The sequence below is a fragment of the Rhinoraja longicauda genome, chromosome 10 (genome assembly GCF_053455715.1).
Source record: "Rhinoraja longicauda isolate Sanriku21f chromosome 10, sRhiLon1.1, whole genome shotgun sequence".
In the NCBI taxonomy this organism is placed as follows: Eukaryota; Metazoa; Chordata; class Chondrichthyes; order Rajiformes; family Arhynchobatidae; genus Rhinoraja; species Rhinoraja longicauda.
The window spans coordinates 45,533,981-45,549,675 of NC_135962.1; the positions used below are offsets into that span (position 1 = coordinate 45,533,981).

The 15,695-nt window shown below is 42.9% G+C and overlaps 1 protein-coding gene across 3 annotated transcripts in view; it reads left to right on the plus strand.

Annotated features, from left to right (window-relative positions):
• Positions 1 to 15,695, plus strand: part of LOC144597434 (ubiquitin thioesterase OTUB2-like) — a 47,000-nt gene that overhangs the window by 14,303 nt on the left and 17,002 nt on the right. For all 3 annotated transcript variants that reach the window (XM_078406807.1, XM_078406808.1, XM_078406809.1), the window contains exons 5-8: positions 1,708 to 1,790; positions 3,211 to 3,383; positions 6,069 to 6,179; positions 9,058 to 9,174. In XM_078406807.1, coding sequence (XP_078262933.1) covers positions 1,708 to 1,790; positions 3,211 to 3,383; positions 6,069 to 6,179; positions 9,058 to 9,174 — 484 coding nt within the window. The remainder of the gene's footprint in view (positions 1 to 1,707; positions 1,791 to 3,210; positions 3,384 to 6,068; positions 6,180 to 9,057; positions 9,175 to 15,695) is intronic.

Consider the following 15,695-nt stretch of genomic DNA (forward strand, 5'->3'; position numbering starts at 1 on the left):
TTCCTTATCTCCAGAGATGCTGCCTGTCCAGCTGAGTTTCTCCAGCATTTTGTGTCTACCGATGGAGAAATACTAACAATCCACAGGCAGGATAAGCAAATCAAGGTTTCTGTCAACACACACATCAGTGAGGCTTTACCACACTCGGTCAGTTCTGTTTGGAATACATCGACATTGTGCACTGGTATCAGACTTGAAGATATAATGTATAAAGGTAATTATTTTCCAAACACCAACAAAATATTTAAAAATAAATCTACAATATAACTTCATTTGTGGGGAAGTTATTTGAGGAAGATATCAATGGTATTAACCTTCCTTTCATAAAGTCCTTCTCCATTTTTGGTAATGCCTAGCTAATGCTTATATTATTCTGTAGGTGGGTCAGTTGCCCAAATTTAGCCATAGTTTCTGTGCTGAGCATGAGTTGCCTTATGCATTCCTTCTTTATCAGGCAGTAGTCTTGGTTACAGTTCTCCCATTCATAATTTACCTCGATTCCCACAATGTTTCTTGAAACTTCTTCAATTCACTTTCTTCTGCTTGAGTTTGACACACTAGAAAATGATGAACACAAACAACCTCTTGGTTAGAAACTTCCACAATGTTAACACATTTCATTTATTCCTTCTTGTGGGATGCTGATGTTACAAGCCGGCACTTATTGCCAATCCTGAATTGCTATTGAGAAAGTGGTGGTCAATAGAGTGGGCCAATCGGCCCTTCGAGCCAGCACCACCATTCAATGTGATCATGGCTGATCATTCTCAATCAGTACCCCGTTCCTGCCTTCTCCCCATACCCCCTGACTCCGCTATCCTTAAGAGCTCTATCTAGCTCTCTCTTGAATACCACTTTCTTGAATTACTTCATCTTCAAGTGTTGGTAAGCATCAGATTTTGACCGGCACGGTGACGCAGTGGTAGAGTTGCTGCCTTACAGTGAATGCAGCGCCAGAGACCTGAGTTGGATCCCGACTACGGGTGCTGTATGTACAGAGTTTGTACGTTCTCCCCGTGACCTGCGCGGGTTTTCTCCGAGATCTTCGGTTTCCTCCCACACTCCAAAGACGTACAGGTACATAGGTTAATTGGCTTGGTAAATGTAAAAATTGTCCCTAGTGGTTATAGGGTAGTGTTAATGTGCAGGGATCGCTGGTCGGCGCGGAGCTGGTGGGCCGAAAGGGCTTGTTTCCGCGCTGTAACTCAAAACAAAACTCTAAACTCTGACGATGCAACACATTTTCAAATCATGATGATGTACAGTTTGGAGTGGAACCTTCAATATATTTTCTCCTGGACTCCACTGTGCATGCCTTTCTCTTGTTGCTACTATGGATGATTTAGTGCAGATATAAATAGTATATCAATACGTGGAGCAAAATGCATCTACCATGTTGTTTTCTTTTCAATTGGACTCCATTTCTGTTTTCATATGTAACATTTCTCTTCGGTACCTGATTCTGCTATTGCACTGCACTCCGATATCTTTTACGATCTTGTGATTTATGTTACAAAGTCGTTTGAACACAGTTGACTTTTAAATTGTCTACTTAATTCAAATAATTAGATTTTAGATAATTAGATGGCCTTAATTCAGATTTTGAATTATCAGTAGTTTATTATGTATAGTACTGTTAGTCCATGTTCCACAACTGATTTTTTTCTCTCTGAATAAATGCTTCATCACTTTTCCAACCATCCACAGGCAACAGAAACTGCAGAAAAGGGTGTCAAATTATAAGGTGTATGAAGATTACCTCATGGAGGTTATTGACAATTTGCCTGAAAGTGAGTACAGGATTTACAGTTTAAAAAAATGATCGTGAACAAAATTAATTTAAATAAAGTTTTCAACTCTTGAAAAAGTAGGAAAGATTCTGGAATGTATTGTATGCCATCTTTTTTAAATGAAACAGTAACCGTGCTTTCTTATTTAACGTACAAGAATTTACATTAACTGTGTAATTTGAGGTTTATGATTTGTCTTTGCTGTGTTGGAACAGTGTGAAGTTTGAGGTTAAATTTTATCATGCCTTCATATCCCACTTCTTACCTTGCCCGAGCTAACAATAAAATGAAGATAGGTTGATTGACTTTGTTCACTGTTTCTATTTCTTTCTGATTTTTTTTTCCCCCCACTCCATTCTCATAATAAAGTCCAGAACCCTGAAGTTCTTTTGGAGTTCTGTCTGTGGTGAGACATTGGCAAATCACAGACCACCATAACCATAAGATCATGAGACATGAAAGCAGAATTAGGCCATTCGGCCCATCCAGTATGCTCCACTATTCGATTACGGCTGATGTATTTCACCCTCTCAACCCCATTTCCTGCCTTTACCCAGTAAACTTTCACGCCCTTACTAAACAAGAACCTGTCACTCTCCACTTTATAAATACTCCTATTACTTGGCTTCCACAGCCGTCTGTGGCAATGAATTCAACAGATTCACTATTGTCATTACTGACTGAACAGGAAGTCTTTAAAAGTATTTTTTAATTACTTATCATAAAAGGACACATACTAGAAGTTGATTGTCAGTTTCAGCAATGAGAAATCTGGTTTAAGGCATTTTATATCAGTGACTAAAGAAATTCCATGAACAAATAACTACCTGCTGAAGCACCTTCAAGTAAAACAAAAACTGTTGGAAGTACTAAGCAGACCAGGCAGAATCTGCATAAGAATTGAAACAAAGAACTGCAGATGCTGATTAATGCACAAAAGTACACAAAGTGCAGGAGTGACTCAGCAGGTTAGGCAGCATCTCTGGAGAATAAAAGGAAGCACCTTTAAAAAGGAGATGACGAGGAATTTTAGTCAGAGGTTGGTGAATCTGTTGAATTCATAGCCACAGACGGCTGTGGAGGCCAAGTCATTAAGGTGGCGATTGTCAGGTTCTTGATTAGTAAGGGTGTCAGGGGTTTTGAGAGAAGGCAGGAGAATGTGGTTGAGAGTGAAAGATAGATCAGCCACGATTGAATGGCGGGGTAGACTTGAAGGACCGAATGGCCTAATTCTGCTCCTATAACATACAAATTTATGAATTTATGAGAACATGGATAGCTTATGTCATGGGTCGAGACCCTGCTTTAAGAGTGATTGGCTCTTTGATGCACAAACTGGGAATTATTGTAATGGTTTGTTTGCTTTTTAAAGTTACCATGGGTGATTGCAGTATATAGTTTAATCGTGTTTATGTTCCAGACTACTTGGACTATGGTGCAGAATCTCTGGTGATAAGTATCATTCAAAAATATGTCACGCACCGGTCCACCAACGAGACGTTGATAACCAATCTGGCCAGGTTGTCGGATGAGTTGGAGCAGCAACAGCACAACTTGGAAGCTGTGCATCAAGAAAATGATACTTCAAAACTTGTATGCCTTTTATTAAGTGTTCCCTGGATTGTTAGAAACTAGTTTATGTCTCATCACAGGAATTTCGTCACTCATATGATGATGAAGGGAGACCAATGATTTGTTGATGTATTCTATTCATCCCATTATATCATAATATTCACTTTATGTAAGAAATGGAAAGCTAATTGGGGCCATTTAATATCTAGAAACAAAAGCAGCTGTGTAGGGCAGCACAGTGGCGTTGTAGGGTGGCGCGGTGGTACAGCGGTAGAGTTGCTGTTGTACAGCGCAAGACATCCAGAGAAGGCAGGTACAGGTTACTGAGCTGGATGATCAGCCATGATCATATTGAATGGCGGTGCAGGCTCGAAGGGCCGAATGGCCTACTCCTGCACCTATTTTCTATGTTTCTATGTTAGATGGAGTCAATGGTGGGAAGTCTAGTCTGTGCGATGGACTGGGCTACACCCACACTTCCATGCAATTTCTTGCAGTCTTGGCCAGAGCTGTTCCCAAACCTAGCCGTGGTGCAACCCGACAGTATGCTTTCAATGGTACATCTGTAGAAGATTGTAAGAACCATTGGGGACATGCTGAATTTCTTCAATCTCCTAATGTGATGATTCTACAGGATAGGAATATGCAGTTAAAATTGCCTGATACATTTGGTCGGTTCAGTGACGTATTTATCTAAGATTGATACCCACACTCTTATCAAGAGGTTGATGGTGTAGAATTTGTGATTTGAACACCATTGATTGTCAAGAGAGTTAAATAATACTCAATCCTCTCAGCCATTGTCTCGCGCTGATGTGGCATCAATGTGAAGCGTTCTGGCCACCCTGCTATAGGAACAATGTCATTAAACTGGAAAGGATACAAGAATATTACCAGGTCTGGAAGATTTGAGTTGTACAGAGAGACTGAATAGGCTGGGTCTTTTTTCCTTCAAGCACTGAAAGCTGGGCAAACCTTGTGGAGGTTTATAAAATCACGAGTGGCAAAGATCGGGTGAATAGCCACAGTCCTTTCCCCAGCCTAGACCAGCCTAAAAATATAGGGCATAGGTTTAAGATGGAAAAGGAAAGATTTAAAAGGGACCTGAGAGGCAACATTTTCTCACAGAGCCTAATACGTATAGGGAATGCGCTGCCAGAGGAAGTGGTAGAGGTGGATACGACTGCAGCATTTAAAAAGACACTTGAACAGCTACACGGATAGGAAAGGTTAGAGGGATATGGGCCAGGCACAGATGGACTAGCTCGGTTAGGCAGCTTGGTCGGCATAAGTGAGTTGGGCTGAAGGGCCCATTACCTGACTGAAGAGCTCTATAGCTCTGTGACAATAGACAATAGGTGCAGGAGTAGGGTATTCGGCCCTTCGAGTCAGCACCACCATTCAATGTGATCATGGCTGATCATTCTCAATAAGTACCCCGTTCCTGCCTTCTCCCCATACCCCCTGACTCTGATATCCTTAAGAGCTCCATCTAGCTCTCTCTTGAATGCATTCAGAGAATTGGCCTCCACTGCCTTCTGACTAATGACTAAGTTATATTCTGCTTTTCAGCCACAGCCCCAATGTTGTCCAGATCGTGCTGGGCATATATAACAGATAGAGAAGATCATCCAAAGTAGGATCCATAGATATAAGGGGGTCACCGATAAACCCAGTGGAGCGTTCCCTGGATAACTTGTTCCCCCATCTACCACAACCAGGAACCGTTGTACCAAAAGCTTATAGTCATGGGGAAGCTAGAAAACACTTAAGGAGACACAAGGAACTGCAGATGCAGGAATCCTGAGCAATATATAAAGTACTGGAGGAGGTCAGTGGGTTAAACTGCATCTGTGGGAGGAATGGACAGGTGGTGTTTCAGGCCGGGGCCCTTCTTTAGACTGGGGGAGAAATAAAGCGTTTAATAGAACTGGGAAGTTGTAACTAATGGAAATGTTTAAAATAGGATGTTCCTCTTTCCTGTAGAAAAATGAAGATTGAAGGATGATCTGATAGAGTCCTTCAAAATCATTGAATGGCTTGGGTAAGGAAAGTGGGAAGTGGGTCATATGGAAAGCTAAGTGCAGTGGAGGCATAATTAGAAGGAACGTCAATCGTTCTATGTTCCGTCTCTCCAGAGATGCTGCCTATCCTGCTGAGTTACTCCAGCATTTTGTGTTTGTCTTCAGCGGCCTAATCCTGTTGGGTGAAAAGACTGTTTCTGAATTGCAAATACTGCTTACCTGTGTTAATATTTGGATCCATTTGTGCAATCAGCCATGTTGTTGCAATTGTGTAGTTCTTGATTGAATGAATGAAATGGTATCAAGAGCAGCAATGCTCTGACTAGTATGTTGCTCTGCACTGACTTGATCGTACGGGTGTCAGGGGTTATGGGGAGAAGGCCAGAGCATGGGGTGAGAAGGGAGAGATAGATCAGCCATGATTGAATGGCGTACACTTGATGGGCCGAATGGCCTAATTCTGTTCCTATCACTTATGACGTTATGACTGTAGGCTTGAAGGCTGGCTATTTTACATGGCTCCATAAACATCTTGATCCCCAGCTTCCAGGAGATAGCTGTGGGTTATCAGATATCAATTCAATATTATGCAGGGACAACTTGCTTATTTTCACTGTGGGAAATGGTATTCACTACATTATAGGTTCTTTTGTATTTCTCACAAATCTTTGCTCTTCAATAGATGATGAATAGCCAGCTTTCACAACTCCGAATGGAAAGCGATGAAATGAAGGAGAAGAACAAACGGATGGAACAGAAGATAAACCTGCACAGAGGCCATTTTATTCACCAGGTAAATTGCAGAATGATCAAGGAGAAAATGAAAGAAATTATTAAGCTCCATTTACTTTTCAGTACCAGAAATTTCAGTTAATACTTAAAATGAGAAGTATGAAGTATTTGAATTATTTCCAAACGATACTAAGCATGTAGTAAAAGATCTTGGTATTTAACTTTCAAACCTAATTTATGTGTGGAAATACATTGGCTTATGACACGATTTTTATGAAAGGAAATACATGATGTTTTAAAATATTGTCAATTTCCTCAGTATTGCTCAGTCCAAAGTATTTCCTCTTTATGTTTACTTCACTATAGCGATACATCGCTAATTCTGTACTTTAATCTTGATCAATTTGTCCATCTTCACTTGCTGTACAGTCGGAAATATTTTTTTTAAACTGGTTTCTTATTTCACTCTGACCAGGTTTCATTATTTGAATCTTGTACCTTCTGTAAATCTCTCTTGGTGCATGAGCAAAGACTAGTGTAGCTGTTAAACCCGTTCGTCCAGTTATTAAAATAAACAGAAAATAATTGAAGTGCTCAGCAGTTCAGCCAATAGGCAGAGAAACTGAATTATGGACAGAGAAACTGAATTGGGTCAATAAGTTTTGATCAAACATTCTTCCTCACGCCCACCCATCAAGGACAATGGATATGAATGGAGGATTCTTAATTTTCCACCAATTAAAATTTATTGGCATAATACCTTGCAAAATGCACTGTGTTTCCTGATGCAGCAATGGCTAGTGTGTGAAGCAACCATGCTGGATTGAAGTTATAAGCTGGGGCAGGGTCAGAATGCTGTAATATAAACATGAGACACAGTGGCGCAGCAGTAAAGTTTCTGTCTCACTGCACCAGACACCCAGGTTCGATCTGACTACGGGTGCTGCCTGTATAGAGTTTATACGTTGTCCTTGTAACTGCATGGGTTTCTTCCAGGTGCTCTGGTTTCCTCCCACAATCCAAAGACATGCAGATCTGTAGGTTAATTGGCTTCTGTAAATTGTCCCAAGTGTGTACGATAGAACTAGTGTATGGGTGATCGTTGGTCAGCACAGACTCGGTGGGCCAAAGGGCCTGTTTCCATACTGAATCTCTAAACTAAATTCAAAACAAAGGTTTGAGATAGATGGTAATGAGTGGAGAATGGCAACACTTTTAGGCAGCACAGTGGCACTGTAGTAGAGCTGCTGCCTTACAGCTCCAGAGACCCAGGTTCGATCCTGTCTGCGGGTGCTGTTTATGGATTTTGTACGTTCTCCCTGTGATCATGTGGGTTTTCTCTGGGTGCTTTGGTTTCCTCCCACAGTCCAAAGACGTACAGATTTTTAGGTTATTTGGCTTTCGTAAATTGTAAATTGTTCCTAGTATATGGGATGGTGCTAGTGTAGGGGTGATTATTGGTTGGCGCTTATTCGATGGGCCAAAGGGCCTGTTTCCATGCTGTAAGTCTAAAGTTGAGAAAAATGTGGCCAAGAGTCATATTAGGAAGGACATAGGTGGGAAGGAATGATGATATCAGAAGAAATAATGGGTGGTAGGAAATTTGCAAAGGCTAGCGTGACTGGAAGAGTATCATGGAGTCATAAAGCATGGAAACAGGCTCCTCGGCCCAACTTGCCCATGCTGATCAAGATGTCCCATCTCAACAGTTCAACAGAGCTTTATTTGTCATTCGGTACCAAGGTACCGAACGAAACTACATAGCAGTCACACAAAAAAGAACACAAGACACATAACCCCAACACAAACGTCCATCACAGTGACTCCAAACACCCCCTCACTGTGATGGAGGCAACAAAACTTCCACTCTCTTCCCCACGCCCACGGACAGACAGCTCGTCCCCGACCGACCCGCACAGTCCCCGCAAGGGGGTGGAAGTCCCCGCGGCCGAGTCGCACCGGGCGCTGAAACGTCTCGCGGCCGAGCCGGGCGATGGAAGGCCCCGCGACCGAGCCTTGTGCAGCTAAGTCCCACGGCCGAGCCGCACCGGGCGATGTTAAGTCCAGCGGCCGAGCCGCACCAGCGATGAAAAGTCCCGCGGCTGAGCTGCACCGGGCGATGTTAAGCCCCGCGGCCGAGCTGCACCGGGCGATGTTAAGCCCCGTGGCCGAGCCGCACCGGGCGATGTTAAGCCCCGCGGCCGAGCCGCACCGGGCACTGTTAAGTCCAGCGGCCGAGCCGCACCAGCGATGTAAAGTCCCGCGGCCGAGCCGCATCGGGCGATGAAAAGTCCCGCGGTCGAGCCGCACCGGGCACTATTAAGTCCAGCGGCCGAGCCGCACAGGGCGATGTTAGGCCCCGCGGCCGAGCCGCACCCTGCGCCGTGAGGAAGAGACCTAAAAGAGAAAGGTTTCCCCCACCCCCCCCACCACCCCCCACACATACACAACCAAAAAAAAACAAAAACCATCCCAACACCGACACACAACAAAAAAAAAGGAAAAAAGACGAACAGACTGCTAGCGAGCCGCAGCCGTTAGGCGCCGCCATTTCCGCTTTTTTCCTAGTCCCGCTTGCCTGTGTTAAGCCCATATCCCTCCAAATCCTTTCATATCCATGTATCTGTCCAGATGTCTTTTAGAGGCCTTTTAGCTGCCAGAAGAGGTAGTTGAGGCATTCAAGAAGCAGTTAGACAGGTTTGGAGGGATATGGAGGGCTGGCAGGTGGGACTAGTGTAGCTAGGACATGTTGGCCAGTGTGGGCAAGTTGGGCCGAAGGGCCTGTTTCGACACTATATGACTCTAAATATTGTGATAGTACTTGCCTCAACTACTTCATTAGAGATAGGTTTGAGATCTGTAATACTGCATCTAAATGATCTGCTGTAAACATTGGTAACTTAAGACTATGTTCAAATTGATCTTTCATTGTTTGTTAGAGTGAAGAGGTTGGTGCTCTCTTGTTGGCTGTTAACAATTTGGCAGAACAGTGCTATGCCAAGCATTATGGGATTCTGGAGGAGATGAGTATTTTAATAAAACTGGACATGGTGAAGGTAAGAATATATGTTATCTATGTAAAAGGTGTCACTTCTACCTCTGTATTATAAGCTATCATCTTTTGAAACACATTTGTCCTTGATCTCCCCATCCCAACTTCCCACGGTTATTTCCGGCCTTGACATTTCCAATGGTTTTTTTGTCTGCCTCTCAACTTGCAACTTACTTATCCAAAGCCATGCTGCTGGTACCTAGGTCATACTTATACCGAATGACAATAAAGTTCTGTTATACTGTTATACTGTTATACTCTGCATGTTCACACAGAGGATGGTGGGTACATGGAACGAGCTGCCAGAGGAGGTAGTTGAGACAGATAATATAACAACATTTAAAAGACTTTTGGGCAGGCATATGGATAGGAAGTGTTTAGAGGGATATGGGCCAAATGCAGGCTGGTGAGACTAATGATGGGACATCTTGGTTGGCATGGACAGGTTGGGCTGAAGGGCCTATTTTTGTGCTGTATGATTCTACGACTCTATCACTAAGTTAAGAAATGGCCGTGGTTGCCAAGTTACACTGGTTATTAATTTGAAAATACCCCGATTTGTCATGCAGATGTTCCAGCATTAGTTTTTTTTCTCAATTGTTTATTCAATTGCTTGATAACTACTTCCTCTTGTTATTTGATGCTAATATCTTATTTGAGATACCCTGCAAAGTGCTTTGGGGAATTTACTGTGCAAATGTCTCCTTGGGTTCACCTGTCTCTGCAATTGTCCCCCAGCACCAGATGTTGCTACTTCTGTCTTACTGTAAATCTAATCCTTGGTGTACTCCTGCCTTCTATTACTCCCCAATACCTTTAGCTAGCTTGAGCTTGAAATTCCCACAATGAAACGCTTATGACCATAGGAATAGGAAGAGTCCATTCAATCCCTTGGGTCTTTTCCACAGTTCATTAAGAAGGCGACCGATCTGTATTTTCATCCACTTCCCTTCACCCATTTTACCTTCTTCAGGATACTCTTAAAATCCATCTCTTTGACCAACCATTGGTCTTTCGTCTAACTTTTCCTTACATGTCACAGTGTTTATTATGTAACATTCATTGAGGGTTGTAGAGATGCACGATTAAATATTGGAGGCTAGGAAGATTCTTATCTTTATATCAGTTATCATTAATTATTGAACATAACCCACAAGCAATTTGAACCTATTTGTTGAGTGTAATATATAACCATGTTTTTCACCAAGTTTCCCTGAGTAGAATATATGAATATTCACATAGGAAATGTTTCTAAATAACTACAGATAGACACAAAAAGCTGGAGTAACTCAGCGGGACAGGCAGCATCTCTGGAGAGAAGGAATGGGTGACGTTTCAGGTCGAGACCCTTCTTCAGACTAGTTAGGGAAAAGGGAAACGAGAGATATAGACGGTGATGTAGAGAGAAATAGAACAATGAATGAAAGATATGCAAAAAGGTCACGATGATAAAGGAAACTGGCACATTCGAGTTAAAGCTATGGAGTTTAGGGCCTGCGTGTTCTGTGCAGAAACTACCAAAATACACCAATGAGTCAAAACATTATGACCACTGACAGGTGAAGTGAATAACATTGATTATCTTGTTACAACGGCACCTGTCAAGGGGTGGGATATATTAGGCAGCAAGTGAACAGTCAGTCCTTGAAGTTGATGTGTTGGATGCAGGAGTAAAGACCTGAGCGACTTTGACAAGGGCCAAATTGTTATGGCCAGACGATTGGGTCAGAGCATCTCTGAAACAGCAAGGCTTGTGGTCAGTGGTGGTACCTCCCGACAGTGGTCTGAGGAGGTACAAACCACAAACCGGCGACAGGGTGTTGGGCGCCCAAGGCTCATCGATGCACGAGGGCAACGAGGGCTATCCTGTCTGGTCCGAGCCGACAGAAGGTCTACTGTGGCACAAGTCACAGAAACTTTTAATGGTGGTCATGGGAGGAATGTGTCACAATACACAGTGCATCGCACCCTGCTGCGTATGGGGCTGCGTAGCCGCAGACCGGTCAAAATGCCCATATTGACAATGTTTTGGCTCGTCAGTGTATATTTGGGTTTCTGTAATTGAGTTTTACAAAATAAAGTCTTGCAATAATCTAAAATAATGAACACTACATGGATGTACGGAGGTATAATTAGTATAATATGTTGAAGCTGATTTATTTTGGTCTTAACAGGAATTCATCATGGAAAAGAAAACTATTAGTCAAATGGCAGTACACATAGATTCAACAACAATCACTGGCAGCTCAGACCAAATTCAGAACAAACCAGGAGTAACTAACTGGATGAAACCACAGACCAATACTTCACTTGTAAATCCCAATAAAACAATAGCCCAACAAAAGAATAGAAGAAAGCAAACAAACTCCAATGCCCGATGAGCAGTTTAAATATTTTTGTTTCAGAAGGGAATCCAATATTTGCCACTGATCTCTAAGGACTGTTGATATGTCTATTTGTGGAAGAAGCAATTAACAATCAAAAGAGATACAGTGTAAAATGTAGATACTTTATGTGATTATTGTCAGTAATGAAGTATTGTTGATTGGCATAATAATAAAACTTACTTGTTCACCAAAAAGAATTAAAATAATTTGGTCCATAGCTCCAGCAACATGTTTTTTTCAATAATAGCTCTTTAATTACCACATAACTGTTGGATGATATGTTAATGACTGGAACACCATAGACAAGTAGTGGTTAATTCTGTGTATGTGCTAGCTTATTTGTTTCACAGTTGCATGTGTTGAAATAAGAATTTAATGGCAAAGATACGATAAAACCAGTCTGATGATACATGCAATCCCCACACTTTTCTCTTTATTCTGTTGAAATGCAAAAAATAAAACTTTACTGCAAAATCAATATCAAAATTGCAGACATTTGCATGTTGAACTATTAGCTCTCTATCTTAGTTTAGCTTATTATTGTCACGTGTACCGAGGTACAGTGAAAAACTTTTTTATTGCGTGCTATCCAGTCACTGAAATGACTATACATGATTACAACCAAATCGTCCATGGAAAGGGGTGTAGATGGGAAAATGTGGCTTGTGGTGGGATGCCATTGGACGTGGCGGACATTTCGGAGGATTATGTGTTGTATGTGGCGGCTGATGGGGTAGAAGGTAAGGATTAGTGGGTCACTGTTGTGACTAGGGGAGGGGGAGCAAGGGCAGAGCTGTGGGGTACTGAGGAGACACGAGTGTGGGCCTCATCTCTGATGGGAGAAGGGAACCCACAGTCCCGAAAGAATGAGGACATCTCAGATATCCTGGTATGTATCCTGTCTTGCTAGTGATGTATGATTTGCTACTTGCACATGTCATTAATATTTATAAATAAAAAAGTGTTATTATAATTGGATTTCAGCTCATTTCATGAATAACAATCATAGACTGTTGGCTTAATGAGATTCTTTTCATCAGAGAAAAAATTATAACACATATTTCTAATCATTTACAAGTTTGAAAGCCTAAATGAACACCTTTACCACAGCCTTAATCCTTGTAGATGTTGAAGATTTAGTCATACAATGTGGAAGCAGGCCCTTTGGCCCAATTTGCCCACAATGACCTACACATCCCATCTACACTAGCCTCATCTGTCTGTGTTTGGCCCATATTTGTCTAAACATAGAGAGAGAGTCATAGAGTCAAACAGCGTGGAAACTGGCCCTTCAGCCCAACTTGTCCACATCGACCAACATGTCCGATCTACACTAGTTCCACCTGTCCACATTTGGCCCATATCCTTCTAAATCCGTCCAATGTCTAAATATTTCTTAAAACGTGACAATAAAAATTGTTTTCAGATAATTTGTTTTCACATTCTCTAGTTCAGGCAGTAAAACATGCTTGATTTTGCCAAGAAAGATTACAGAAAGAAAATATGAATGCAATTGAGTTAAAACAATGGTATAAAAATAGTTCTCATTCTTACTTACAAATTCTGGGAAAGTATATCAGATAATCAATGAATCTTCAGAATAATTTTCCTTCCATTTGCGTTGAAATGTAGAGTTACATTATCTTGTCTCATTGACATATTAACCCTAATTACATATCAAAGAATTTAAAAGATTAAATCTTCCAGTAATTTGGAAAATGAAAAGATTTGCGACAGCTTCATCTGCCAATTTAAAGATTTTAATAATGTCAAAACTAAGCAATTTTTTTTTGCAATTGATGAAAATTGATTTTCTCGATGCAAAGTAGCTGGGGGTAAATAAAGGACCTTAAATGAATTCCCTAAGGAATGTAGCATGTTGTCTCGGGAATTATAGTTATGATATGCATAATGGAACAATAGGTAAAATTCCTGATAAACTATAAAACATTTGTTTGAGTTGATTTCTAAAGTTCACTGTAACCACAATGTCAAGAGTATTATTCTCAAGCACCTGCTAAATAAAATCTCAATGGACAATCTGTCAAATTAAGATCAAAAGTATTCTTTCCATTCATGAACCTTTGATTGTATGTATGTTTCTCATACTAAAGTATAATTCCACAGGTATGCATAATTTAGAGTCTTACAAGTATTATAATGAGGCTTTTGATTTTTTGGTGTGCTTTGCAAACTATATTTCTGTCAGAAAAATGAGTTTACAACTATACTGTATAATCTCATAACTATAAAAAATATATTATCTCATAACTGTAGTCATGTCTGCTAAAGTTTCTCTATACATCAGTTAAAGTAGCCCTTTTTACCACCACTTAGTCATGAGAGTAAACCATTGGTATTGCAACAGAAATAACACCCGGTCTTGATGCAGGATTTCGATCTGAAACATCGACAATTCCTTACCCCTCACAGATGGTGCTTGACCTGCTGATTTCCTCTAGTTTATTTGAGACTTTTCCCCCATCATTTCCTCCCATCTATCATTCACTTGCCCATGTCTTCCAACTCCACTCCTACCATCCTCTCCACTCCATCTCCATTACCTCACTCAATATGCATGCCATCCTTCACCCCTCCTCAGTCCACCAGTGACCCACTGGTCCCTCGCTCACACTCCCCCTCTCCTCTTTGTACTGCCTTTCTTCCTCTCTACTCTTAGACCTGACGTCGGGTTTTGACATGAAATGTTGACAATTCCTTTTCTTCCACAAATGCTGCTGAGTTCCTTCAGCGTACAGAATTGGTGCTAACTTTAACAAATGCGCTTCCCCCCCGGGAGGACCAGTGCGAGGACCGGCGCCCGTCCCGGCGTGCCCCACGCCTGACCTTCCTCCCGTGGTGCAGCGCGGCACCAGAGGCGGCGGCAGAGGGTCCAACAAGATGGCAGTCGCTGCCGTTCCCCGGTGATCAGCGCTGGACACATGGGGCCCAGGTAAGTGGCATTTCCCTGTCCCCCCTCGCCCACCCATGGACCCGGGGGACGCTCCCCCCGCCAACGGGTGCACGGGTTGGTAGGGTTGCTGGGCCCAGCATGGCCCCGGGGGACACTCCCCGCCCGCCATCGGGTCCTGCCCATGGCCCCAGGGGACGCTCCCCGCCCGCCAACGGGTCCACAGATCGGTAGGGTTGCTGGGCCCGAAGGGGAGCTTTCCACCCAACGGTTCTGGTTCCAAACCTCTCCTGAATGGTCCAGCACCCTCTCCCCCCCCCCAGTCCATCCCTCCCCTTCCCCCCCACTCCATCCCCCCTTATCCCCTCCCCCCCACTCATCCACTCAATCCCCCCTAATCCTCCCCTCCCCCCACTCAAGCACTCGATCCACCCTCAACCCCCCTTCTCCCCTCATCCACTCCATCCCTCCTCAACCCCCGTTATCACCCCCCTTCCCTCAGCCGCGCCCGCAGGACCGCCCGCAGCAGAGATTTGCACCCAACGGGTGCACACCCGTCTTGTAAAATACCAAAAACGCTCCAGTTGTTCAGCATCTTTGGAGAGAGAAGACACAAGGCCTGTTCCGGGGCTGTACTGTTGCATGTTTTAAAACAGAGGCAGCGCTCTATGTTGGAGTGGATGAATGGTGCATAGCGACAGCGGTCCTGGATTGGAAGCGCTGCCAGCCTTGCAACGAGGAACAGCACCTAATATTTTGGTTGGGCAGCTTACAACCCAGCAGTATATTGATTTCTCTCTCTCCATCCCTCCCCCATCCCTGTTCTCTGATTAGTTTCACTGCCCTGATTAATTTTACTATTTGTATGCCTCGTTGTCACCTTCCCCTCAGCTAACAATGAACCATTCTACATTTCCTTGATCATCATCTGCTTCCATGTCGTTCTCACACCTTACCCTTCCATATCTCTCGTCTCCCCCTCCCCTGACTCTCAGTCTGAAGGGTCTCGAACCAAAACATCACCCATTCCTTCTCTCCAGAGATACTGCCTGTCCCACTGCTTTACTCCAGCAGTTTGTGTCTATCTTCCGAGTAAACCAGCATCTGCAGTGCCTTCCTAAACTCTGAATGGCTCGATTGTAATCATGTGTTGTCTTTCCACTGACTGGATAGCACGCAACGAAAGGTTTTTCACAGTACTTCGGTGCACGTGACAATCAACTAAAC